The sequence below is a fragment of the Chrysemys picta genome, chromosome 11, assembly GCF_011386835.1.
Source record: "Chrysemys picta bellii isolate R12L10 chromosome 11, ASM1138683v2, whole genome shotgun sequence".
Classification (NCBI taxonomy): domain Eukaryota; kingdom Metazoa; phylum Chordata; order Testudines; family Emydidae; genus Chrysemys; species Chrysemys picta.
In genome coordinates, this window is record NC_088801.1 from 76,282,800 (window position 1) to 76,306,550 (window position 23,751).

Sequence of the window (23,751 nt, forward strand, 5' to 3'; positions counted from 1 at the left end):
GAGAGAAAACCCTATCCAGGGGCTGGGAGCTGAAACTGGACAGAAATCAGAGACCCATTTTGGGAGTGAGGGAGCTTCACCTGGGCAGCTTTCCCAGGGTTCTCCATCTCTGGGCTCTTTAAATCAAGGCTAGATGTCGTTCTAAGAGACCTGGTCTAGCTTAGCCACCACTTACTGTGCAGGAGTCGCTGGGCGAGAGTCTTCAGTCTGTGTTCTGCAGGTCAGACTAGATGATCATCGTGGTCTCTTCTGGCCTTGCTTCTGTGACATGCACCCTGTGCGGAGAGGGGCAGGGAGAAGCCAGGTGTGCCCCGTGTCAAATGCAGGAGAAAAGGCAGGATATTTTCCCTCCACTGGAAGTTTATTTGAGGGGTGGGCCACAAAACAGAAACATTTCTGCAAGCCAAAGGTAGCCGACAGCACTCCCCGGGAGACAGGGCAGACGTGCTGTTGCCTTACATTTGAACACGGAATGCCGACGCCATCCAGTGACTGGACAGGAGTAATGGCTGGAAGTATTTCTCCTGGGCTCTCTTCCAATCCAGCGCCGTACATAGCACCGTTCTGAATTCCCTTATACACACCAGACCTGATCCTGCAGTCCTTCCTCAGGCAAAACGCCCAGGGTGCTTCGCTGGCACTTTGCTGGAATAAGGACAGCTGCTTCGGGCCCACCAGCAGCAGCATTTGGTACAAAGTTCAGGGGGAAACCGGGGCTGTTGGCTCATCAGGACACTCAGAGCTTTCTCCTGTCTTTAGTGCACTGTGCATATGCATTTCTGGGGCCAGAATGAGTGTCTTCATGGGTCCCCTTTTAGTGACAAATGTTGCCATCTCCTCCTTTTTGTTTCTGGGTGGTTAACTCTGGGTTTTAAAACCTTCTTTACAACGCAGTGTTGCTTTGCAGCACTAATACAAATACTAACGTGGGCTGTGGATTCTCCATCCCTGGCAATGTTTAAATCGGGGTTGGGTGTTTGCCTACAAGACCTGCTCTAGTACAAACAGGAGTTAATTCAGAGCAGTCCTATGGCCTGGGCGATACAGGCGGTCAGACTAGATGATCACAATGGTCCCTTCTGGCCTTGGGATATCTGATTCGGTAACTCCCCATTACTCTTTGTAACCACCTCCAGTGAGCAATGAAACAAGTGCTTGTTGTGCCACTGCCCAGCCTGGAATGTCGACAGGCCTCACCAAATGCATAGGGGTTTTGTTCTCAATTATTCAAGTTTCTTCCCCTCTCTGGTCTTGCGCAGGGGACCCCGGCTGTGTCGCGGCTCCCGGAACCTCCCCCGGTCACTTCTCCCCCCACCGCTGGGGAGACAGTAGAGAAAGTAAGCGTGGACTCTCAGCTGCAAACTGAGCAAACCAAAGTGGAAGGACCACAGCAAATTTCTACAGGAGGTAAAACTAGCATTTGCCCCTTTGCCACCCAGCCTGCAGAGATGTTAAGCAAGGGCGACATCCGCAAATGACCTGGAGCGGGTAGAAACTAGAAATGCCTCAAACTTGATCAGCTGGCTAGAGATAGGCGAGTGGAGCCACCTTTTCCTGTGGCGTCCCCGAAGCAGGGGTCCTCTGGGGGTCCTCTGTGGGGCATGTGTTCGACATGCCAGTAGCTAGATCCATGCAAAGTGGTGGGGCTGGCTGAAGCTGTGAGCTCCCTCCATGTCTCCATCTGGTTGTTCAGGGGGGCATGAGAGCAGGTCCGGGGGGGCTGTCCTACCCAGCACCTCTCAGATACATGAGCCTTCTGGGAGGGACTTCTCGCATGGCCTGCCTGCCTTCTCTGTTGTTCTGCTACCAGCAGGGGTGGGGCTGACGCAGGGATCTTAGCTTCCCCCTCTGTGGGAGTCTGTGGGGAAGCCCTAACTTTGCGCTTGTGACATCACATGTGGCGTTTCCTCCGTTTCGCTTTCTGAGGCCCACATCTTTGAACACATAGGAGCCATTGACAGTTGGTGAAATTGTGCCTAACTCCCTTTGGAAAATGGGACCTAGGCTCCTAAATCAGTTAGGCCCAGATTTGGAAGGCTGTTTAGTTGTTGCTGTGCGCAGCATTGCAAGGCCTAAGTCCTTTGTCTAGAAAGATGGAGAGCTGAACAGCCCGGGGAAGGGGGTACCCCACCAGAACTCCCTGGCTGTTCTGCCATCAGGCACTGGGGGCAGCAGCTAGCATATGCGCTGACTTCATGGGTGCTCTGGGGCTGGAGCACCCACAGGGAAAAATAGTGGGTGCATAGTACCCACCAGCAGCCCCCTTATCAGTGCCTCGCATCTGCCACGGGCATGCAGGAGGTGCGGGGAGGGAGCTGAGCGAGGGCAGGGCATGCTCAGGGGAGGAGGCGGAACAGGGCGGGATGGGGGCTTGCGGGAAGAGGTGGAGTGGGGGTGGGGTCTGGGGCAAAGCGGTGGTCAAGCATGCTCCAGGAAAGGACAAAGTCAGCGCCTGTGGGGAAGTGTCAGAGAGTCCCAGATTTCCCAGCCCGCACACCCAGGTGTCCTCAGCACAACTCGCTGTGTGTGGTGTGGCTGTCTCACACCGCAGCCCCGCCCGAGCAGAGCGGTCAGCGCTGTCCAGCAGGGCCCTGCGTCCTCGCCTGTAACTGCACGTGGCTCTTCATTCCAGCCACGGTTGGTTCAAAAGGTGAAAAAGGGGCCCCGGGAGAGAAAGGTGAACGTGGCCCAAAAGGGGACTCCGGAACCGGCGGGGTTCTAGCAGCCGGCGGCACCAAAGGCGACAAGGTCAGTGACGATACGTAGTGCTTCTCTAGCAGCTTCATCCATGGGCTCCGAAGCACATTGCAAACCGCCCCTCACCACAGCTCCTGTCCGCAGACACACCAGCGCACTCACCCCTTCCTCCTGTCTCAGTGGAGAGTCCCTGGAGCCCCTGGCCTGCCGAGCACCCCTCGTATGCAGTGCAGCAGTGGGGCTCAGCGGGGAACAGAGCAGAGAGCCGGTCATGTCCGTATCCAGTCCCTGGCTGTGCCGCAGACTGGGCACCGCTGGCGAGGATCGGGGAGTGAGGGAAAGGGAGATGACAGTAAGGAAGAGCCAAGGAAGAAGGCTATGACCTGGGACAAAGAGCGAAGGCATGCGGGGAGGGGCTTGTCAGGCACAGCTGAGCCGTTCCCCCTCCTGCAGCTAGTGATGGTGTGAGGCGCTCCACACCATCCGCCCATGCCAGGGCCTCAGTCTGTGCCAGAGCAGGCCGCAGTCCCGCCCTGCTTCTGTGCTGACTGCAGGCCAGCTCCCCCCGCTCCCCGTGAGAGGCTCTCCTCTCGAGCAGAGCAGCCCAGCCCTGCAAACACTCGCTCTGGGCAAATCCCAGCGGCTCCCACGAGCGCGTCCCCCGTGTTTAGGGAAGCAGTGTGTGCGCAGAGTCTGTCCCATGCGTTGCCAGATGAGCATGAGGAGAGCAGCTCTGCCTGGTGCCGACAGCCTCCAGCACCCACTGATGTCAGCAGGGTGGCCGGAGCACTCCCCACCAGGCTGGATCAAGCCCCTGGCGAAAGACTCCTTGGCGGCAGCTGTGCGCGTGGGGGCTGAGCCGACGTTCCTACCTCTCCTAGGGGTGGTAATGTCCAGGCTCCAGCAGACTGAACTCCCCTGTACAGTGCTGCTCCGTGGAGCCGCACTGGGAAGCACCTGGTTCGGCTCTAGCAGTGTGTGCGCTGAGTGTGCTGTCAGGGGAGCACGCGCCATGACTTGCCAGGGGCAAACGAGCACGGCTGTCAGAGGCGATGATGTTTTGCTCTTTTATTCTGCAGGGAGAAAAAGGAGACCTGGGCGTTAAGGTGAGCACAGTGACCACGGGGTGTTGTATAGAAGGGGGGGTTACAGGCAGGATGTCCATGAGCTGTACTCTCCCTGGCTGGCCTTCTCGCTGGGTGTTGGCCCAGGCCCGTGGCATGGCCTTCGGCTGTGCTGCCCATGTGTCGCCGAGAGGCACTGTTCCCTAGCTGCAGGGACTGACTAGACAAGTCTTGTTTCTTGTGGGGCCTGGGGGTGCGTGGTGCTGGCTTCCCGGACTCAGCGTGTCAGGAAGCCAGGCCCAGGTTCGCACAGGAATCCACTGGCTCTAGTTTGCTTGGCTGGTGCCAGTGCTGAGTCGGACCCTTGGAGGCAATCGCCCAGGACCAAATCCCGGGGGCCTTGCTCAGTTCTCATGCTTCCCTCACTCCCCTGGCCTGGCATCTTCGCCTCCCACAAATGTGCGTGTTGCGCGAGTCCCTGTGAGACCGGCTGGCAGGCAGCCCAGGCCACGGCAGGAGAGGGAGAGGGAGCATACACTGATGGCCGCTCGGGTGCGACAGGACCTGGGAGAGGAAAGCTGGGAGTGACACCAGAGCCAGGCAGAGCACCTGTCTTTCCACAGCGGGTATCTGGCATGCTGCTGTCTCACAACAGACACACTACCCAAGCTCAGAGCTCATAACCCTCCCCGGGCATTCAGGAGCAGACGATCGCTGTCTGCTGCACTGGAATTGCTGGCTTGGCGTGGCCCGTGGCAGTATCCGACACCGTGGTGGTGGTGGTGGGCATTGTCTCAGTAACAGGACCTGCTATGTACCAGGCCCCTTCCTGGCATGTCCTACTCCAAGGAGCCCTCAGGCCAAGAACAGAGGCTGGGGCAGGGAAATCAGCCAGTTCAGCCTCTGTGTGGAAGGTGGTGGAGGGCGGGCTGGGAGCACTGGACTCCACTGTTATCAGCTGCATGTCCCAGGCTCATGTGTGCGCAGCCAGAGCCAAGCCAGGGAATCCCAGAGGCAAGTCGTTCCTTCTCCATGTGGGACTGGCTGAGGGAACTAGGTGGGCATTTTGTATCGCCCCTTGGGCCCACGCTGGCCCCAGCCAGCTCTGCGAGGCCAAAGCCTGGCATTTCCAGGGCACAGCATCAGTGCAGAGCGAGGGAGCAGGGAACCCTGGGGATCCCGGCCGAAGGCAGTGCCCAGGCCAGGCCGGGGAGTGCAACTGGTGGCTCATGGTTTCCCCTTTCATCCCCAGGGAAGTGCAGGATTTGGGTATCCCGGCTCTAAGGGCCAGAAAGGGGAGCCAGGTGCCCAGGGATCTCCCGGACCCGCTGGCCCGCCTGGGCCCCCTGGCTCTACAGTGCAGCGCCTGGATGGCTCTGTGGTGGAGCAGGTCACCGGGCCTCCAGGACCAACAGGTCCCCCAGGGCCGCCCGGGGAAGACGGCCTCCCTGGCAAGGACGGCGAGCCTGTGAGTAAACCCTCAACCCAAGCAAGCTCGGGGAGCAGGCTGGGGGCTGCTGGGCTCTCTCTGGGATGGGGGGCAGCAAATGCCCTCCTGCCCCAGGAGATGCCAGCGGAGTGCTATCGGAGCCTTGCTATGCTGGCTGCAGAGAGCTCCCTCTGTCCAGCTAGGGCCCTGTCACGCTCCTCGCCAGCCCTCTCCACACACCCTGTCCCTTTGCATCCTATGCAGGCTATGGGCTGGGTCCCGCTGCATTGCATCTGTCCCCTACTGCCCCAAGGCTCTGCTGCCCAGGGCCCTGCCTTCCCCCCACTGCCACCTGCTCTGTCCTTCACGCTGTCCCCATCTCCTCTCCCTCTCCACCGGTCCCACCTGAATGAAATTAGAAAGCTCCCCTTTCTCCTTACCACTCCGTGTCCACCGGCTGCCCCCTGCCTCTGCCTGTCTCCTTGCTGCCATTTCTTGCCTTCCTCCTTGCTCCAGGCCGGCACTTCCCACCACCCCAGTTTCCTGTGTGCCAGCACAGGCCCAGCCACTCTTGGCTGTTCGGTCCTGGAGCGGGGGGTGATCTCGGGGTGCTCATCCTCCCTCCCAGATGTGCTGTGGGGAGAAAAGGGGCTTTGGCACATTCTGAACTGGAGGGAGGCTGCCGAGCCGGAGCAAATGCGGCAGTAGCCACAGACGCCCGGCAGAGTAGGCCAATGCCAGCACCTGGCTGGTGCTGCTGAAATCCTACCAAAGCCCCCAGGGTGCTGGGTGAGGGAGAATGGGGAGTACTCCGAGGAGCCAGGGGGCAGTGCAGCCGGCAATGCATCCCCCAGGGCGTGCCTGGGCGGTGAATATCTATCTGTCTCGTTAACACCTCTCCATCTCTGTTGACTCTAGGGTGATCCTGGTGAAGATGGGAAACCTGTAAGTGTCACCGTTTGCTTCCCCCACGCCCTGCCAGTGTGCTGGTGTCAGCGTGTGCCACCTGCAGACACTCATGTGACTGGCCACCCGGGATTGGCTGACTCATTACCATATAGTGCATGCTTCCTAGTGCTCCATGCCAACGCACAGTCCCTCTCACACGCTCCAGAACACGTCCGGCACCCCCAGCTGCATGCCTAGCTGCAGGCATAGCAGGGTGTTAAAGGAACACTGCTTAGACTGCACCTGCGAAAAAGGCTAGTGTTCTGGGGCGGATTCACAGGAGTGTTGTGTGTCAGACATGGGGGGTAATGTCCCGGTCTGCTCGGCACTGGCAAGGCCTCAGCTGAAGTCCTGGGTCCAGGTCTGGGTGCCACGTGTCAGGAAAGCTGTGGGCAGATTGGAGAGAGACCAGAGCACAGCAACAAAAATGAGAAAAGGGTTGGAAAACCTGACCCGTGAGGAAAGCTTAAAGAACTGGGCATGTTCAGTCTTGAGAAGAGAAGACGGAGGGCGGGCCTGAGAACAGACTTCAAATACGTGAAGGGCTGTTACAAAAAGGACAGTGGTCAATGGTTCTCCAGGGCCACTGAAGGTAGGACAAAAAGTACTGGGCTGAATCTGCAGCAAGGGAGATAGAGCTAGAAAGTTTTTCCTAGTATCTAACTGAGGGTAGCTCAGCTCTGGACCAGGCTTGCAAGGGGGACTGTGGGATCCCCATCACTGGAGGTTTTGAAGAACAGGCGGGACAAACACCTGCATGGGATGATCTAGGAGATTTTCTTGTCCCTGTCTCAGCTCAGGGGGCTGGACTAGATGGCCTCTTGAGGTCCCTTCCAGCCCCGCATTGGTGACAGAGAACTGCCCCCAGTGTACCCCTGGGATGCAGTCAGCCATTGGCTCTGGCTCCCCATCAGTCTCTTGGTTTCCCTTTGCAGGGTGACGTTGGGCCCCAGGGATTCCCTGGAACTCCCGGAGAGCCTGGCCTCAAGGGGCAGAAGGTGAGTTCCTGGCACACGGGCTGAGTGGCAGCATGGAGACAGGGTCTAACTGGTTCTCTCTGGCCCCAGGCAAGCCATCTCTGGAACCGCCCTGTTTTGTTTGGCTCATGTGCAGTGGAGTAACATAGAACCCATGTTACAACCTTTGTCGTCTCTTCTGTGTGCTTAGGGTGAGCCCGGAGTCGGCGCAAGAGGCCCCCCTGGACTGCCCGGACCGCCTGGGACACCAGGTCTCTCTTCCAAACAGGACAAGCTGGTACGTTCCTGGGGGCCTGTGGATGGCCCAGACCTGGCATGTGGCATTGGGTCCGAGGACCTGGCGCTGACCCTCCTGCTGAGGAGCAGAGAGATCCTGGCTCAGGCCATGGCACTGAGCAGCTGGCAGAGCTGCCACTTGCTGCCAAGTTAGTACGGCCGTAACACGGAGCAGCTCCACTCTGCAACGTGACGGGTGCTCACAGCTAGAGCTGGCCAGAGTTATCCCTATGCAACGCTTTATTGGGGGGAAATGCCGATCCCGTGGAATCAAACCTTCCACCAGAACTTACCAGTTCCATCAATTTTCAGTGAAAAGTTATGAGTTTATTCCTTTCAATGAGGTCAAAACCTTTTGTTTCAATCTTAGATAATAGAAACATTTTGCCTATTCTGTCATGTCATTGTCTAATAGGTCCTGTCATTTATTTTATTTTTAATTTTATTTTTATACTATTTTGTTATACCGATTGCAGTAGGAAATTACCAGTTAGAATACCAGTTACAATAAGAGTGGAGTAAACAAAGGATCATTTACCAAACCAATTATTACCAGTTGGAATACCAATTCCAAAACCAATCACCAATTTATAAAATAAAAGTCTATTATATTGTCATTTATAATATAATATAAACGTCATGTCATGTCATGTTATATCATATAACAGTCAAAACGTTTCACTTTTATAATATATTACAAATGATTCTATACTGTAGCAGAAAAGTTGTCAATAAAGTTGAAATGAAACGTTTTGATTAAATGTCATTTCAGCTTTTCCTAAATGAAATTTTTGAATTGTGTTCCATGAGAGATTTTGAAATGTCGACAGATGCTGCGCTCCGCGCTGCCGGAGAAAGCAGGCCGGGTCCCGTACACAGATGCTGCGCTCCGCGCGGCCGGAGAAAGCAGGCCGGGCCCCGTACGCGGATGCTGCGCTCCGCGCGGCCGGAGAAAGCAGGCCGGGTCCCGTACGCGGATGCTGCGCTCCGCGCTGCCGGAGAAAGCAGGCCGGGCCCCGTACACGGATGCTGCGCTCCGCGCGGCCGGAGAAAGCAGGCCGGGTCCCGTACGCGGATGCTGCGCTCCGCGGGGCCGGAGAAAGCAGGCCGGGCCCCGTACGTGGATGCTGCGCTCCGCGCGGCCGGAGAAAGCAGGCCGGGTCCCGTATGCGCATGCTGCGCTCCGCGCGGCCGGAGAAAGCAGGCCGGGTCCCGTACGCGGATGCTGCGCTCCGCGGGGCCGGAGAAAGCAGGCCGGGCCCCGTACGTGGATGCTGCGCTCCGCGCGGCCGGAGAAAGCAGGCCGGGTCCCGTATGCGCATGCTGCGCTCCGCGCGGCCGGAGAAAGCAGGCCGGGTCCCGTACGCGGATGCTGCGCTCCGCGGGGCCGGAGAAAGCAGGCCGGGCCCCGTACGTGGATGCTGCGCTCCGCGCGGCCGGAGAAAGCAGGCCGGGTCCCGTATGCGCATGCTGCGCTCCGCGCGGCCGGAGAAAGCAGGCCGGGTCCCGTACGCGGATGCCGCGCTCCGCGCAGCCGGAGAAAGCAGGCCGGGTCCCGTAGACCGATGCCATGCGCAGAGGCTAGCCCAAGGTCTGGGCACCTCCTCAGCCCCACTCAGGCTTTACTGTGAGTGGGTTCATGCAGCGCCTGAGTCTTGTGCTGTGGGGAGTGTCTGCCCTCTGTAGTCAGACTGCCCTGTTTTTTGTGGCTGGTGTGGATAGGAAACTGCTCTTCCCCACGTCCAGCCTGACTCCCTTGGCCTCTCCGGAGGCGCTTTCTGCTAGTTCAGGAGCAGGGGCCTGGCTGGGGGAGAGATCCAGGCCATTGAACCTTTCGCTCCCCAGCCCCACAGAAGTGGGCCGAGTCCCTGCTGGCAATGTGTGCTGGCTCCCCTGCTCCATGGAAACAAGGGAGTCACGTCTGTGCCCGTGTACTTCTCTTCCAGACGTTCATCGACATGGAAGGCTCTGGGTTTGGAGGCGATCTGGAAAGCTTCCGGGTGAGTGGTGAAGTGCAGGGAAGGGGGCTGCCACAGCTGTGTCTTTAAGGCATCATTTGCTTGGCCCTGGTGTTGGGCAGCATTCTACAGACTGCCATGGCAAGTGGCAGCAGGCATGGCCTGCCGAGGGATTCCCAGCCGGTGTCTGGAGATGGCATTGCAGGCGCTCGAGAATGTGGGCCCATGTGTCGCCAAACATCCTTTACTCTTTTTCAGGGCCCCCGAGGCCCACCAGGGCCCCCCGGGCCTCCTGGGGTGCCTGGCCTGCCAGGAGAGCCAGGAAGATTTGGGATGAACAGCACTGAGCTGCCAGGACCCCCCGGCCTCCCCGGCCTGCCAGGCAGAGATGGTGTCCCCGGAGCCCAAGGCCCACCAGTAAGTGTGGCGGGGGGCGTGTGCTGGGAGTGGCGACGTGTTCCAGGGTTGTTCTGGTGCTTGCCGGTGTTAAGGGCAGTGCCCCAACATTTCCCATGGCAGGGCCAGCGCCAGGGCCTTTGGGCCTGGCTCTGGCCGGAGGTGCTGGAGCATGGGGGGTGCTTCTCGTTGGAATTTGGGATGTACGGACGCCTGGTGCACATGAACAGCAGCCATACTCAGGCTCTGCCTTTGGCTTGGGTGGTCAGAGGATGGAGGCTGGGGAGGAGATAGAGTGGATGGAGACACCCGAGGAAAAGTGTTAGCTCTAGGAGTGAGTGACGGGCTGGAGCATGGCTGGCAAGGAGCCCGGTGGGGGTGAAGGCCCGTCCCCGGGCTGGGGTGTGGCTGGCGAGTAGCCCGGTGGGGGTGACGGCCTGTCCCCGGGCTGGGGTGTGGCTGGCGAGTAGCCCGGTGGGGGTGACGGCCTGTCCCCGGGCTGGGGTGTGGCTGGCGAGTAGCCCGGTGGGGGTGACGGCCCGTCCCCAGGCTGGGGTGTGGCTGGCAAGGAGCCCAGTGGGGGTGACGGCCCGTCCCCGGGCTGGGGTGTGGCTGACGAGGAGCCCGGTGGGGGTGATGGTCCATCCCCAGGCTGGGGTGTGGCTGGTGAGGAGCCCGGTGGAGGTGACAGCCCATCCCCAGGCTGGGGTGCGGCTGGCCATGAATCAGACATGGGTGATGGCCAGTCCCCGGGCTGGGGCGTGGCTGGCGAGAAGCCTGGCGGGGGTGGCCATGTACTACTGAGGGCAGCTGGGCCTTTTCCTCTGACATGTAAAGAGTTAATGCAATAAACCAGCATGAAAATGCCAGTTTTGAAATGTTTCCTCCAACTGAGATTAACTCTCTAACTTTGCAGGGTCCTCCGGGTTCTCCAGGAAAAAGTGGGTTGGCCGGCCAGCCTGGGCTTCGAGGAGAACGGGTACGTGCCCCCTCTTCACGTGCCCTTGGCTAGAACCACAGAGTCTTTGCAGTAACTCGCTGGCTAGGGGCAGGCGAGAGCCTGGGGGTAGCTCTGTCCTGCCTGGAGTCAGAACGAGTACCCCTTTGCCTTGGGCAGTGAAAAGTATGGGATAGATCACACCTGCGGCTGGGGGTAGGCCAGTGCATGCGGTCTGGGAGCTGACTGCTGCTGTGCGGGCTTGCTCTGTGTTTGTGCAGCACCTAGCACGAAGGGATCCAGGGCCATGCATGGGCTTCTAGGCGCTAGAATAGTACACATCATACAGCATCATAAGAAATCCCAGTTCAGGAGCAAGCCCGGCCCAAAGCAGGGATCGGTGGCAAAGTGCTGGAGGGAACTTGCATGCTGCTGGTGTGCTGAGCGAATGGAAGGGGCAGGACAGGAGGCACAGCAGGAAATGCAGCTATCAGGGGGTGGAAAATAAAGCAGCCCACGCCCCACTCATACGCCCCCAGTTCAGTTGGCATCTGCCCTGCCCAGCACGCCCGCAGCTGATGGCAGCCTGGTGCTAGCCACCCACTCGGGCTGCCATTGGTCCCCGCAGGCTGAGTTCCTGCCCACAGAGTGCAAACCTGCAGCTGTTAAGCCACTTTACCCCAGACCCCCGTTTCCGAGCCGGGTGCAGCAGGGTACCCCGGCACACAGTCACGGCTGATTCGGGACTATGGACGGTGCCGCTGCTCCCAACGTCCCCTCGTGGGCAGTGTGAGATATGCAGCCGCTGCGTGGAGCAGGTGTGAGGCAGCTGTGCAAGCCTGCTGCAGTCCTTCACGGCGTGCCACATCTTCACTGTCCTGGCTGGAGTCTCTGCACTCGCCACCCGCCCTGCAGGACCCTTTGTGCTCCACACACGCTGTGTACCAGGGAGCCAGCGCCCCCAGAAATCAGGGACCGCACCTGGGTTAACTGTGGTAGCTTTCTTGGTGGGGGAAGCTGTTCTGGTCGCTCTTGCGGCTGTCCTGGGTCCCCAGGATCGGATCTTGTGCGGAGCTGTGGTAGCTCTGGTGGCGGAAGCGTACCCAGACTTGTAGCTAAGGCCATGTGAGGTAATACTGTATCCCCAGCTGTGCGTTGAGAAAGGATTCCTAAGTAGTGTGTGACCAGGTAACCCACCACGACTTCCAGGTTACACAGTCCCCCCAGCTGTCCTAGTGTGCCACTGGACCGGGCAGCTCCCCCTCTCCCTGGCCTGCCGCACTCTGTCTGACCATTCACTCTTCCTTCCCTTCTTGTTCCCAGGGGGACCCAGGAGACCTAGGCCTCCCCGGAGCTCCTGGACCCAAGGTACAGTAACCGCCCGTCCCCGGCTCTGAGATTACACTACCCTCTGCTTCTTGTAGTGCAGGTGCCTCGGAAACCAGCACCCAGATTCCACTGGGGATCGATCTGCTCTTGTTCAGTTGCAGGCTGCACCCAGCCAGGGTGGGTGGAAGGGAGAGCTCGTGGCAGGCGTCACAGGCAGGCCTGTGACATGTGGCTAAGTTCAGGAAGAGACTGGGAAAACGGGACATGTGATGTGCTGCTCACATGTCTCCTGAGTGGTGGCCGGCAGCATGGTACCGGGACACTGCCTGGGACCGGAGATCTTGTTGCCAGCTCTGTCACTGAATCAGTTTGTGATGTTAACCAGGTTTTAATAGTAGATAGGATAGCAATAGAAATCCGGAATCAAATCCAGGAGTCGATCCACATAAGAAGAGGTGTGCTGGCCAGCTAACTTACAGCAATTGCCATTCCTGAAACAACCATTCCCAGGTCGACTAGCAGTGCACCGAGGTTTTTGAATTGGGAATGAATACAGTGGATCGGTACCTACAGTTAGGCCATATACCCATGACCAATTCGGTGGCTCCTTCAGTCTCCTGATTGTGGGCCCCATTCCCTGCATGTTCCCCTCTGCCCACCACTGGGGTTATGTTCTGTCCCTCTCTTTCCTCTGTCCCGCTCTCCAGAGCGCACATGTAACTGATGATGATCATGTCATGATGATGTTACCTTCCCATCCCTGTCGCTGGGCTGGGTGAGGGCAGCATGTGCACACATGTTCCTCCTGAGGGTCTGTGGGCATCAACCACAAAACCACTCAACCCCACGGAAGCTCTGGGCCAAGACAGCAATTCCCCAAAGCCCTGGAGCATGCACTGGGTCCATTGTGACTCAGTCACAGCAGTGAGACACAGAGGCTTCACGATAAACGCGGGCCTGAGTGCTAGAAAGAATCGGGACCTAGGTCTTTAGTTCTCCAGGCGTGTCACCAGCTGTTGGGAGCGGGTGAGATGCATCGCTCTGCGCAGGCTGGGCACCAGGCCTGGGCACCAGTCAGATGGACGCTCTTCTGGGGGGGTAGTGGGAGGGCACAGGAATCCATTGTACTAAACCTAAACTGCTAGGGCCAACGCCCAGCTGGTGCACATTGGCATCAAGCCGTGACGTTGACAGAGCTCCATTGATTTACACCAGCTAGGGCGGGAGCTGGCTCCTGGGTTTTAGTTCGTTGCTATGTCCCGGGTGGAATCTGGTGCTGACATATCAGAAAGTAGGAATTCGATCTCCTGACCCCTTTTCCCAGCAAAGAGTCGTTCTGGAACACCGTGGGGCTGTAACGGCTGCTCTGCTACCAGTGCTCGTAGGAAATGATTTCTGTTCTCTTGTCATTCTTCTCTCTGTCTCCATTCACTCTTTTCCCATCTAATCAGAGCAACCTGCCTCCTATCCCTTCCTACCTGCTAGAGCTGCTTTCTTACTACTCTACATCCCCCCCTGTGGGAGAGACAAGGCTCGAGGTAAAGGCTCCGTGCACGCATGCCGACGGCATGGCTTAGACTGGCGCATGTGTCTCAGAGCTCTCGCTGTCAAAAATAGGAGAATCCTATGGAGGAAAGTCCCTTAAATCCAGTTGCTCTGTGTGGTTCTGCATGTCAGGTTATCAATGGCAAATCTGCGCTCTTTGAGCTTGTGTTTGTAGGAGGCTGTTGCCAAAGGTTGAGTCCAATGCATCCGAACTCTGCCCAGCCATGCAGGGTCTGGCCGCCTGCCTGATGCCGGGGGCGAGTGATCGCGTGTTATCAATGATGGAATGACATTTTTTATGCTACAAAATTGGTTGGAATTTTTTTCCATGAGATAAGTGGAAATGCCATGTGTTGTTGAACATAAAGAGCTACTGGATTGAAAGAAGTCTGGTGGCAGCCTAGGAACACAAACTAGTGAAAGACTGAGGCAAAGCAAGCCCGAGAAGCATCCATCCCCTGCGTTAATTGCATGTCTGGGTTAATGGCCGGTCTCTCTAGTGTATGGTTTATAGGTACTCAGAAAGGCATTTGTTCAGTGCAAGCAGGAAAGCATTTGAAATGCTGACCTTTTCATTACTATTGTCTGAGGAGTTGTTAATGTGTGGATAACGTAGTTCACAGTTTCTGTCGAATATTGCTCCTTCCGTGCTGTATTTTCATTCTGTATTGCCCACCGTCTGCGTGAGCCTTAACATTCTGATAGTGAGAAATGTCATGCAAAGTCAAACTTCTGAGTGCAGCATCCCCTGGACTGGCTCTGTCTGACGCGCGGAAAGCGTGCAGTGGGCTGGGCTAAGCCGGGGGCATGCCTCTGAGCTCCCAGGACATACAGAATTGTACTAGGAGACACGGTGCAGGGAAGAGAGATCTGCACATGTGACTTGCAGAGGGAGACTAGCCGTTCCCTTGCTTCCTTGTACGTGTGTGGAGAGGTACCTTTACTCAGTTCATTGCCTTTCCAGCCTGGCAGGCCTTTGAGCAGCATTTCCTAAGGAAAAATGAGGTTGGTAGTTTCACATACGCACCCCGGGGGACGTTTTCCACATTGATGAGAGCACTGGTCTTGCAATACAGTCTCTGCTCAGGAGAGAACGGGTGCTGCAGGGCAGGGGAAGGGTGCCCCCGCAGAGCAGTGAGGACGCAGGACTGCCCTCACCATACCTGGCACTAACTACAGGGCTGAGTTTCTCCCCTCCCTGAAAGGTGCGTTCACCCGGAATGTGCCTGTGTTCTAATCAAGTCTGCCAGCGTCGGCGGTTCTGGGACTGGCTGGGAAGTGCTGGTAACTGACATGGGTCTCGGGTCACTTGTTTTGTTTGTCTGAATTGCTGCTCAGTCTTGGCTTGTGTTGTGCTTTTGGCTGGGGGGGAAGGGGGAGGGAACGCTCCCCTTGGCTCCAGGCTGTTAGATCCCATTGCTCTGACGAGACAGGGCCATGTGTGTCCAGGAGCTACTCTCCCTCTGTGGCCTCAGAGCTGGGGCCATAGCCTGGCTGTGTGACAGGGTTCCTTTTGTTCCCACTTGCAGGGCGGTAAGGGCGAGATGGGGCTGGCCGGAGCCCCAGGGGAAACCGGGCTGGCAGGCCTTCCTGGACCAATGGGACCACGAGGACCACCAGGTCCCCCAGGCCCTGCTGGACCTCCTGGGCCAGGCTACGAGGCCGGATTTGTAAGTATCAGCCATGGCTGCTAAACAGATTGAAATCCTTACACTCTCTTCCTGCCATCGTTTTGCAGGGGGAGCACATTGCCCGTGTGCTCTGGGGGCCCCTCTCGGGGAGTCCTGCAGGGAGCACGTTGCCCTTGTGTGCTGGGGGAGCCCACTTGGGGGGTCCTGCGGGGAGCACATTGCCCGTGCTCTCTGGAGAGGCCCCACTCGGGGCATCCCACGGGGAGCACGTTACCCACACGCTCTGGGAGGGCCCCACTTGGGGTGTCCCATCGGGAGCACATTACCCCTGTGGTCTGGTGGGCCCCACTCAGGGCATCCCACGGGGAGCACGTTACCCACACGGTCGGGGGGCTGCACTTGGGGCGTCCCGTTGGGAGCATGTTGCGCGTGTGCTCTGTGCGGGTCATGCAGGGGGCACGTTGCCTGTGTGCTCTGGGTGGCCACACTCAGGGGGTCCCGTGGGGAGCGTGTTGTCCACCCGCTCTGGTGCCTGCATTGGACTGTCCATTGGGACCCTAATGGGATCCCAGCTCTTGCCTGTAAGACCCCCTTTCTGAGCTGACTCGTGTGTTCCCAGCCCCCTCGCTCTGACCTGCGACCCACTAGCTGAGTGGCTTTGAGCTGGCAGGCCCTGCAGCTGTGTGGTGGGGCAGAACTCCGGTGTCCCTCCCAGTGTGTGGGGAGCCTTTCCCTTCCCACTGCTCTGGAGCAGATACGGGGAGGGGAAGGGCCTGCTTCTGGGGGTTCTAGCTGTGCAGTGAAGGTGCTCCCCAGGCGGCGGCAGTTTTGCTATCCGAGCTCGGAGGCCTGTGTGCCATGCCCCGGGTACCACATCCCACAGCTGGTTCGCTCTGTGAAGAAAAGGCTAAGCTCCCGGCTAGGCCCTGGGCTCCCGGCTGACACCGCTCCCATTCGCTGTTTGCCTGCTGTGGTTCTGCCTTGCAAAACAGCCTGGCTCCCGTGCCTCTGCCCTTGTTTCGGCCCCGGGTGGCAGAGTGAGCCGTGTTTGCATCTCCCCGGGTGTTTGTTACCCTAGGGAGACATGGAAGGCTCGGGGATGCCGTTCCTTTCTGCCGTTCCTGGAGAGCGTGGTCCTGAAGGGCCACAGGTAAGTCCCCCCGACCGTCGGTTAACCTTGGCTCTCCCTTCCGGAGGATTCTTCCACCCTGCCCAGGAAACCAGGCATTGCACAGGGTGCTAAGCAAGGAAATTAACACCACCACCCCAAGTCCATGGACTTCATGCCTGCAGCTCCAGCCTGCTAACCCCTGCCCAGACCCCCAGCAGGCCGGCTCGCCGGGCAGCGCCCGCCCGGACCCCCAGCAGGCCGGCTCGCCGGGCAGCGCCCGCCCGGACCCCCAGCAGGCCGGCTCGCCGGGCAGCGCCCGCCCGGACCCCCAGCAGGCCGGCTCGCCGGGCAGCGCCCGCCCGGACCCCCAGCTGGCCGGCTCGCCGGGCAGCGCCCGCCCGGACCCCCAGCTGGCCGGCTCGCCGGGCAGCGCCCGTCCGGACCCCCAGCTGGCCGGCTCGCCTGCCCGGACCCCCAGGCCAGCTTGTGAGGCCGGGAGTGTGAAGCCAGCAGGGGCAGGTGCTTGCAGAGTAGGGGAGGGGGGATGCTGGTAAAAGCTGTCTCCTGCTGGTGCTGGCTGGGAGTGAGTGACAGCGCCCCCGGGGCAGCGTGTGATCCTGGGGGCTCCACTGGTGTCATTTTGCAGTGAAATTATTAACAAACACCAAAGTACCCAGCGGTTCAGGGGCTTCTGAGGGGACACGTACTCATTCGGCTCATTCGCCTGATACCGTGTTGTATTTATTCACTGTTCATACAGGGGCCACCGGGACTCCCCGGACTCAAGGTCAGGAGCCATTGGGAATCTGTTTGTACCTATCTGCCCTAGCAGGACTTGAGCTGTTCAACCCCAGCCAAGCAGTACAGTGAGACGCGTCCTCTGATGAAATGGCCAGTCCCTGGGGCTGATCCAGCCCCCGTCCCTGGGCAGAGCTCTTCTTGGGGGAGTCCCCCTCCTGTGCAGAGTGGGGAACTTTCCCCGGCCCTCTGGCGTGTGTCACAGAAGATCCTTCCCTCTTCTCTAATAGGCATTGATCAGATCACGTGGGAACGCCCCAGGAGCAGGACAGAAGTCAGCGGAGAGAAAAGCAGGAGTTAGAATATTATGCTGTTGTCTCAAAAAATCTGGGCAGTGGCCTTTCTGCGTGGCCGTTCTGGCCAGCACGTGTCCGGTCCGTTCTGAGCGCTGACCGATTCGTAGTACATATTACATAGGGTATCGCTGGGCTGTTATCCAGTCGAGCGCGGCCCCGCCGTCAGTCTGCAAGGGAGACACATGGGGAGGAATCCTGGCCCTGCTGAAGCAAAGGGAGTTTTGCCATTAAATTCCCTGGAGCCAGGATGTCCCCCCAGGACTTTTCCGTGATATTCGCTATTCCTTTGCCTCAGAGCAGAGTCGTTTATGCTGAGGCGGCGCCTCTCCCAGCGAGGAGCTGTTTTTATGCAGGGACAAAGCCCACCCCATCCCCAGGAGTGCTCTGAAAGCCTGGGCGGTTTCCAGAGGCACAAAGGGCAGGTAGGGACCTGCCTCCTGATGTGTCATTGGGAATTAGCCATCTGACTGCCCTTTGTGCCTTGAGAAATCTTTGCCTTGGAAGGAAGGACAGTGTTGGTGAGCCATGGCATGGACACATGCAGCTTGTTGCTGTCAGCCCCTTGGCCCCCCTCACATGCTTGATCCATGGGGTGGTCCATGCAACCTCTGAAATGTGCATTTCCAGCACACATTTTCCATGCTGCACGCAGGAGAGCTCCTCCTCCGTACTGATTTACTGTTCTTTACCTTCCAGGGGGACGCTGGCAGCCCTGGGCTGCCTGGCTTGCCAGGACAAAAGGTAGGATCACTTCATACAGCTTCACAAAATCTTCAACCCCTTCTTAGGAATTCCAGTGAAGGGATGATGGCTCCACTGAAGGGATGATGCCCTGCCCAGTCCATGAGTAGACCGGGAGCCAATGCAAGCATCGGGCAGTACCGTGTTTTAGTGTCCAGACAGTGGGGGTGGGTTTTTTTGTGGATTCCGAATGTCAAGACCCTGAGTTCAAAGAATCTGCCTGCTGACACCTTGTCACTGTTGAGCATTTTGAAATGTGAGCCCTTGATACCATGCCCCTCCTGACTGACAAGCCAGGTGACACATGAAACCACCTTTGTTGGATTTCAGTTATTTGTAATGAAAACATCAGAGTAGTATCTTGTTATGGAACATGGTTCGCTCCAAGGTACATATGTGATGTCTGCATTAGCAGTATACCTTGCTAGTACCTCCCTCCCCCTCACCCACCCCGAACTGAGACGTGATGATGTACATAAGAGTAGAGAGAGGAGATGGGCCGCTGCATCTAGAAACTGTGACACTGATGCTGCCTTACTTCCTGGCAGCTGGGCATGCCCGCTCTGCACGGAGGTGGTCGTGCTGCGGAGCGCTGCTGGTTCTGCTGTTCGGGAGCACCGGTGCTAGCGGCTCTGTACAGTCTGCTGATCCATAGATCTCAATGTTACTCAAGGCCACAGGCTCGGTTTGGTGGCGAAGGTACTCAGCCAGGTTTATTGTTAGCAAAGCACGGTCCTAGCGCCCTGTCCAATGGGTCACAGGGACACTAACACTCGAGACAAGGTAAAGGCTCAATAGCATAACTGGGAATGTCCCCATGGCTGATACAAAGATGGCTCTCCTTCCACTCTCCTTGCATACATCAATACAAACAGGTTATGCATTCTGTTCCGCATGCTTTTTGTCATTCTCCTGTACCTTGTACCTGCTGATTGAACAAAATCCATGGTCCTGTCCTCCCGTCCTTCTCTAAGGAGGGGCAGTGTGTTCCTGGACCATCTCTTGAGAATGCTGGATGTTCTTGTACCATGCTCTCTGGCAAGCTAATCCCTGGTGTGTTATGGTTCTCCTAAAACCAGGCTTACTTTGGTTCATACTGTTATCCATGCCTAGGGCTCCACACGGAAAGGGTTATATTACCTGCGACCCACGGAATACTTGCCAGGTAGCATCTTAGAGTAGTTCACGAAAGATGAGAATCATAGGACTGGAAGGGACCTTGAGAGGTCATCTAGTCCAGTCCCCTACAACCTCCCTAGGCAATTTATTCCAGTGCTTAACCACCCTGACAATTAGGAAGTTTTTCCTAATAGCCAACCTAAACCTGCAATTTAAGCCCATTGCTTCCTGTCCTGTCCTCAGAGGTTAAGAAGAACAATTCTTCTCCCTCTTCCTTGTAACAACGTTTTATGTACTTGAAAACTGTTATCATGTCCCTCCTCAGTCTTCTCTTTTCCAGACTAAACAAACCCCGTTTTTTCAATCTTCCTTCATAGGTCATGTTTTCTAGACCTTTAATCATTTTTGTTGCTCTTCTCTGGACTTTCTCCAATTTGTCCACATCTTTCCTGAAATGTGGCGCCCAGAATTGGACACAATACTCCAGTTGAGGCCTAATCAGTGTGGAGTAGAGCAAACGAATTACTTCTCGTGTCTTGCTTACAACAGTCCTGCTAATACATCCCAGAACGATGTTCACTTTTTTTGCAACAGTTGTTACACTATTAATTCATATTTAGCTTGTGGTCCACTATGACCCCCAGATCCCTTTCCGCAGTACTCCTTCCTAGACAGTCATTTCCCATTTTGTATGTGTGCAACTGATTGTTCCTTCCTAAATGGAGTGCTTTGCATTTGGCCTTATTGAATTCCATCCTATTTACTTCAGACCATTTCTCCAGTTTGTCCAGATCATTTTGAATTTTAGTCCTATTCTGCAAAGCATTTGCAACCTCTCCCAGCTTGGTATCGTCCACAAGCTTTATAAGTGTACTCTCTATGTCATTATCTAAATCATTGATGAAGTCTCTGTGATGCCAACTATGTCATTGTTGTGTTTATAGACTAGCATTTCAAGTTCCTGCTTATTCCCCATACTTCTTGCATTAGTATACAGACTTCTAAGATACTGATTTAATTCCCCTCCCCCCAATTCTCTCTTGTCTCTCCTTTATCCCTGCTATAACAACCCATGCTCCCCCCAGATTCCGAATCTTCTCCCGGGTCACCATAATTTTGACTTACCTGTTGGCTTTGGTCACCTGCCCCCTACGAACCTAGTTTAAAGCCCTCCTCACGAGGTTAGCCAGTCTGTATCCAAATATGCTCTTCCACTTCCTCGATAGGTGGACCCCAGCTCTGTTGAGCAGTCCTTCTTCCTGGAACTGCATCCCGTGGTCAAGGAAGCTGAAGCCACCCTGGCAAGACCATCTTCGCAGCCAGGCATTCACCTCCAGGATGCATCTGTGTCTGCCAGGTCCCCTACCCTTGACCGGAAGGATCGAAGAGAACATCACCTGTGCTCCCAACTCCCTCACCCATACTCCCAGAGCCCCGTAGTCACTTCTGATCTGCTGAGGGTCATACCTCGCAGTATTGTTAGTACCCACATGGATGAGTAGCATGGGGTAATAGAGGGCTGGATGATCCTCGACAATCCCTCCATAGCGTCTCGGATACGGGCCCCTGGCAGGCAGCATACTTCCCGGGATGCCATGTCAGGGCGACAGATGTGTCTCATTGGGAACAGCCTGAAGCCAGAGGCGCTCAAGATTTGGGCTCTTAGCCTCCGCCTGTGCAGCTGGCTGGTGGAAGACATTGCAAACATGAAAGACACCAGTGAGGCGCACATACAAGTGCTCCCTAAAGAAGAAATGAAATCCAGGATTGCTGCAGATGCACCGGACAGAGAGCCATTGAACAGGGGCGGCTCTATGTTTTTTGCTGCCCCAAGCACGGCAGTCAGGCGGCCTTCGGCGGCATGCCTGCGGGCAATCCGCTGGTCACATGGATTCAGCGGCGTTTCTGTGGGTGGTCTGCCGGTCCCGCATCTTCGGCGTACCCGCCGCCGAATAACCGCCGAAGCTGCAGGACTGGCGGACCCCCCACAGGCATGCCACTGAAGGCTGCCTGGCTGCCGCCCTCATGGCAACCAGCACGCCACCCCCTGCGGCTTGCTGCCCCAAGCACGCGCTTGTTGTGCTAGTGCCGGGAGCCACCCCTGCCATTGAAGAAGCTAGAGCTGTGCATCGATCCCTTAGACCCCCACTAAGCACCAGGAGGCAATAATAGACATTGGTGGTAGAGTGGCACCACCATTGGTCAGTGTAGATGACACATTGTGATGGCATGTGCTCCTCACACTCGTCAGGAGGGCCCAATCAGCTACTGAGGCTGCAAACAGGGGCACTTTAGGCTGGAGGCAGCTAATCAGGAACAGGCAGTGTCTGTATAAAGCCAGGTAACTGACTGCAGATGGGAGCTGTTGTTTGGGTAGGCTGCAGTCCCTCTGAGGGGAGGGAGTTGGAGGCTGGCAAACCCAGAGATGGGGGAAGTCAGATAGGTAGGAAGAAGCCCAGAGAAACAGCAGCAAGGCATAGGACTCTACCCGGCCCGTGACTCCTTGTTACAGGGTCCCTGGACTAGAACCCAGTGTAGAGGGTGGGCCTGGGTTCCCCTACCAGCCACTGGGGTGTGGCCAGGGCATGGGAGACACCAGCCGGACAGTGGGTCTGGAAAGACTTTGAATTCACCGGAAGGGGAGGACCTTAGTGATCTGGCTGGAGGCTAAGCCATGAAGAGAAGACTGCCGATCCAGGAATGAGCGGGGGCCGCAGAGTGAGACAAGATGGGGGAAGACACCACTGGAGGGAGCGCGCAAGAGCTAATTCCCAGGACGGCCAGCAGGAGGTGCCGCAAGCAGTGAGTGAACACACTCTTACAAGTGCTATTCGCCAAATGCCAGAATTTTAACGTAGCTGGCCCAGACGATTGTATGACACAATGTCAAGGGTAGTAGAGACACTGGCAGTGACAAAAGATAAGCATGTACAGGTTGGTATTGGACACTAGCCTTATCTATTCAAGAGTGATTGGCCTGTAAGTAAGTTCATGAGACGTTGACATCAAGAATGTTTTATCACAGGAGTTGCTCCTCTACCAAGGCTCAGTATAGCCTCAAGAAGCAGCTGCAGACCGAGGTGTCAACTAGACATACTTCACAAGAAATCACCTGCTTGGTCATTGGTGGTTCCACAGTTCTTTGGATAGTTCACTGGCCAGCAGGTGGTATCATCAAGGACTTTATGACCAGTTTCAAAGTCTGCCTTGAGCACAAGCTAGCAGCATGTGATGTGTGTCTTGTCTTTGGCAGGTACCAAGAATTCAGCACAAAGAGAGTCACAAGATCTAGCAGAGCTACAGAAACAAGCGGTGTGCATCTGTTGAGTATAAGCACACAGCTACCTCCTGTAACAAGGTGGTACCCACCTTTCTCAGTCTGTGGTGACCCCTGTTGCTGGTTTCTCAGGCGGTTTCGGTGACTGAGCCCTCCGGCCAAGTCTCACACACAGTCTGTGAGCTTTCAACAAAACAAAACCTCTTTAACTAATCACTGTGCTGCTACAGTTCCCTGGCCCACTCCCCCGCTCCAGCACCTTCACAAATGCTTCACCCTTACCGTAGGGCCGAAGTCCTTTCACTCAATCCCAGCAGCCAGTGAGGACCTCTCTCTTGCTCCCCCAGTCCCTGCCAGCAACTGATCTGTCTGTGGTCTTGCTGCTCCTTCCGCCAGCCCAGAACACAGTCCTCACTCCTCCAGCTCCAGCAGCAACTGCCTGACTCTGTCTCTGCAGCTCCTTTTACATGGGTCTGCAACCCTCGGATTTGCTGCTCCCTGGAGCCTTTCTCTGATTGGCTGCCTCCTGCACAGTCTCTTTAGGCTGCTTGGAGGGCTTCTCTACTGCTCTTTTTCTATGGCAGATATGATAGGACCCTGTGGCCTACAGCAGGGACCTCTGGGCCTGGTACACTCTGTCACACCTCCACAGAAAATTGTCTTGATGGTTACTGAAAATAAGACACAATTGATAAGATTTGTAGAGAACTCATTCAAGACAAGAAGTTTAACGAGCGACTCCTACTAAAGCACAAACTAATCATCACAGGCAGAGATGGTAGCCCGATTGAAATAAACCAGGGAGATGCAGTGGTCAACGGAGAAGATATGGCCATCTCTCATGAGGAGGCCGACAGCATCCTTGTACAACAAATGGTGATGGTCACGAAAGAGGAACTGGTGGGAATATCCATGTTATCAGACGACACTGACGTATTTGTCTTGCTCTTGCACCATTACCGCAAACAGGGCACAGCGTCTTTAGGGAGCATGGAACCCCCCAGTCCAAGGGAGAGCTGGACTAGACATGCATGCTGCTGCTAATTAGAAACAGGCTCACCTTGTACCAGGGCTGTTAGCTGCCCATGCACTCAGGCTGTGATACAGTGGTTAACTTGGCAAAGGCACTATGTTGACGATTGGGTGTGCTAGATGCTCCCTCTCTCTGCTGGGTGACATCAGTGCAGCAGAGCTTGGTGTCATTGAACAGGCAACCAAATTC

At 56.7% G+C, this 23,751-nt stretch overlaps 1 protein-coding gene across 7 annotated transcripts in view; it reads left to right on the plus strand.

The window, feature by feature from the left end:
* Positions 1 to 23,751, plus strand: part of COL18A1 (collagen type XVIII alpha 1 chain) — a 253,004-nt gene that overhangs the window by 199,011 nt on the left and 30,242 nt on the right. For 4 of the 7 annotated variants that reach the window (XR_010591666.1, XM_065562229.1, XM_065562228.1 and 1 more), the window contains 15 exons: positions 1,260 to 1,407; positions 2,633 to 2,748; positions 3,777 to 3,803; positions 5,014 to 5,229; positions 6,109 to 6,135; positions 7,074 to 7,136; positions 7,306 to 7,392; positions 9,338 to 9,391; positions 9,608 to 9,766; positions 10,662 to 10,724; positions 12,006 to 12,050; positions 15,086 to 15,226; positions 16,266 to 16,337; positions 17,059 to 17,085; positions 18,089 to 18,133. Coding sequence is in view for 6 of the 7 variants with exons in the window: in XM_065562229.1 (XP_065418301.1) it covers positions 1,260 to 1,407; positions 2,633 to 2,748; positions 3,777 to 3,803; positions 5,014 to 5,229; positions 6,109 to 6,135; positions 7,074 to 7,136; positions 7,306 to 7,392; positions 9,338 to 9,391; positions 9,608 to 9,766; positions 10,662 to 10,724; positions 12,006 to 12,050; positions 15,086 to 15,226; positions 16,266 to 16,337; positions 17,059 to 17,085; positions 18,089 to 18,133 (1,290 nt within the window). In the remaining variant the exon portion in view is untranslated. The remainder of the gene's footprint in view (positions 1 to 1,259; positions 1,408 to 2,632; positions 2,749 to 3,776; positions 3,804 to 5,013; positions 5,230 to 6,108; positions 6,136 to 7,073; positions 7,137 to 7,305; positions 7,393 to 9,337; positions 9,392 to 9,607; positions 9,767 to 10,661; positions 10,725 to 12,005; positions 12,051 to 15,085; positions 15,227 to 16,265; positions 16,338 to 17,058; positions 17,086 to 18,088; positions 18,134 to 23,751) is intronic. The other 3 variants (XM_065562230.1, XM_065562227.1, XM_065562226.1) reach the window with 2 other exon arrangements.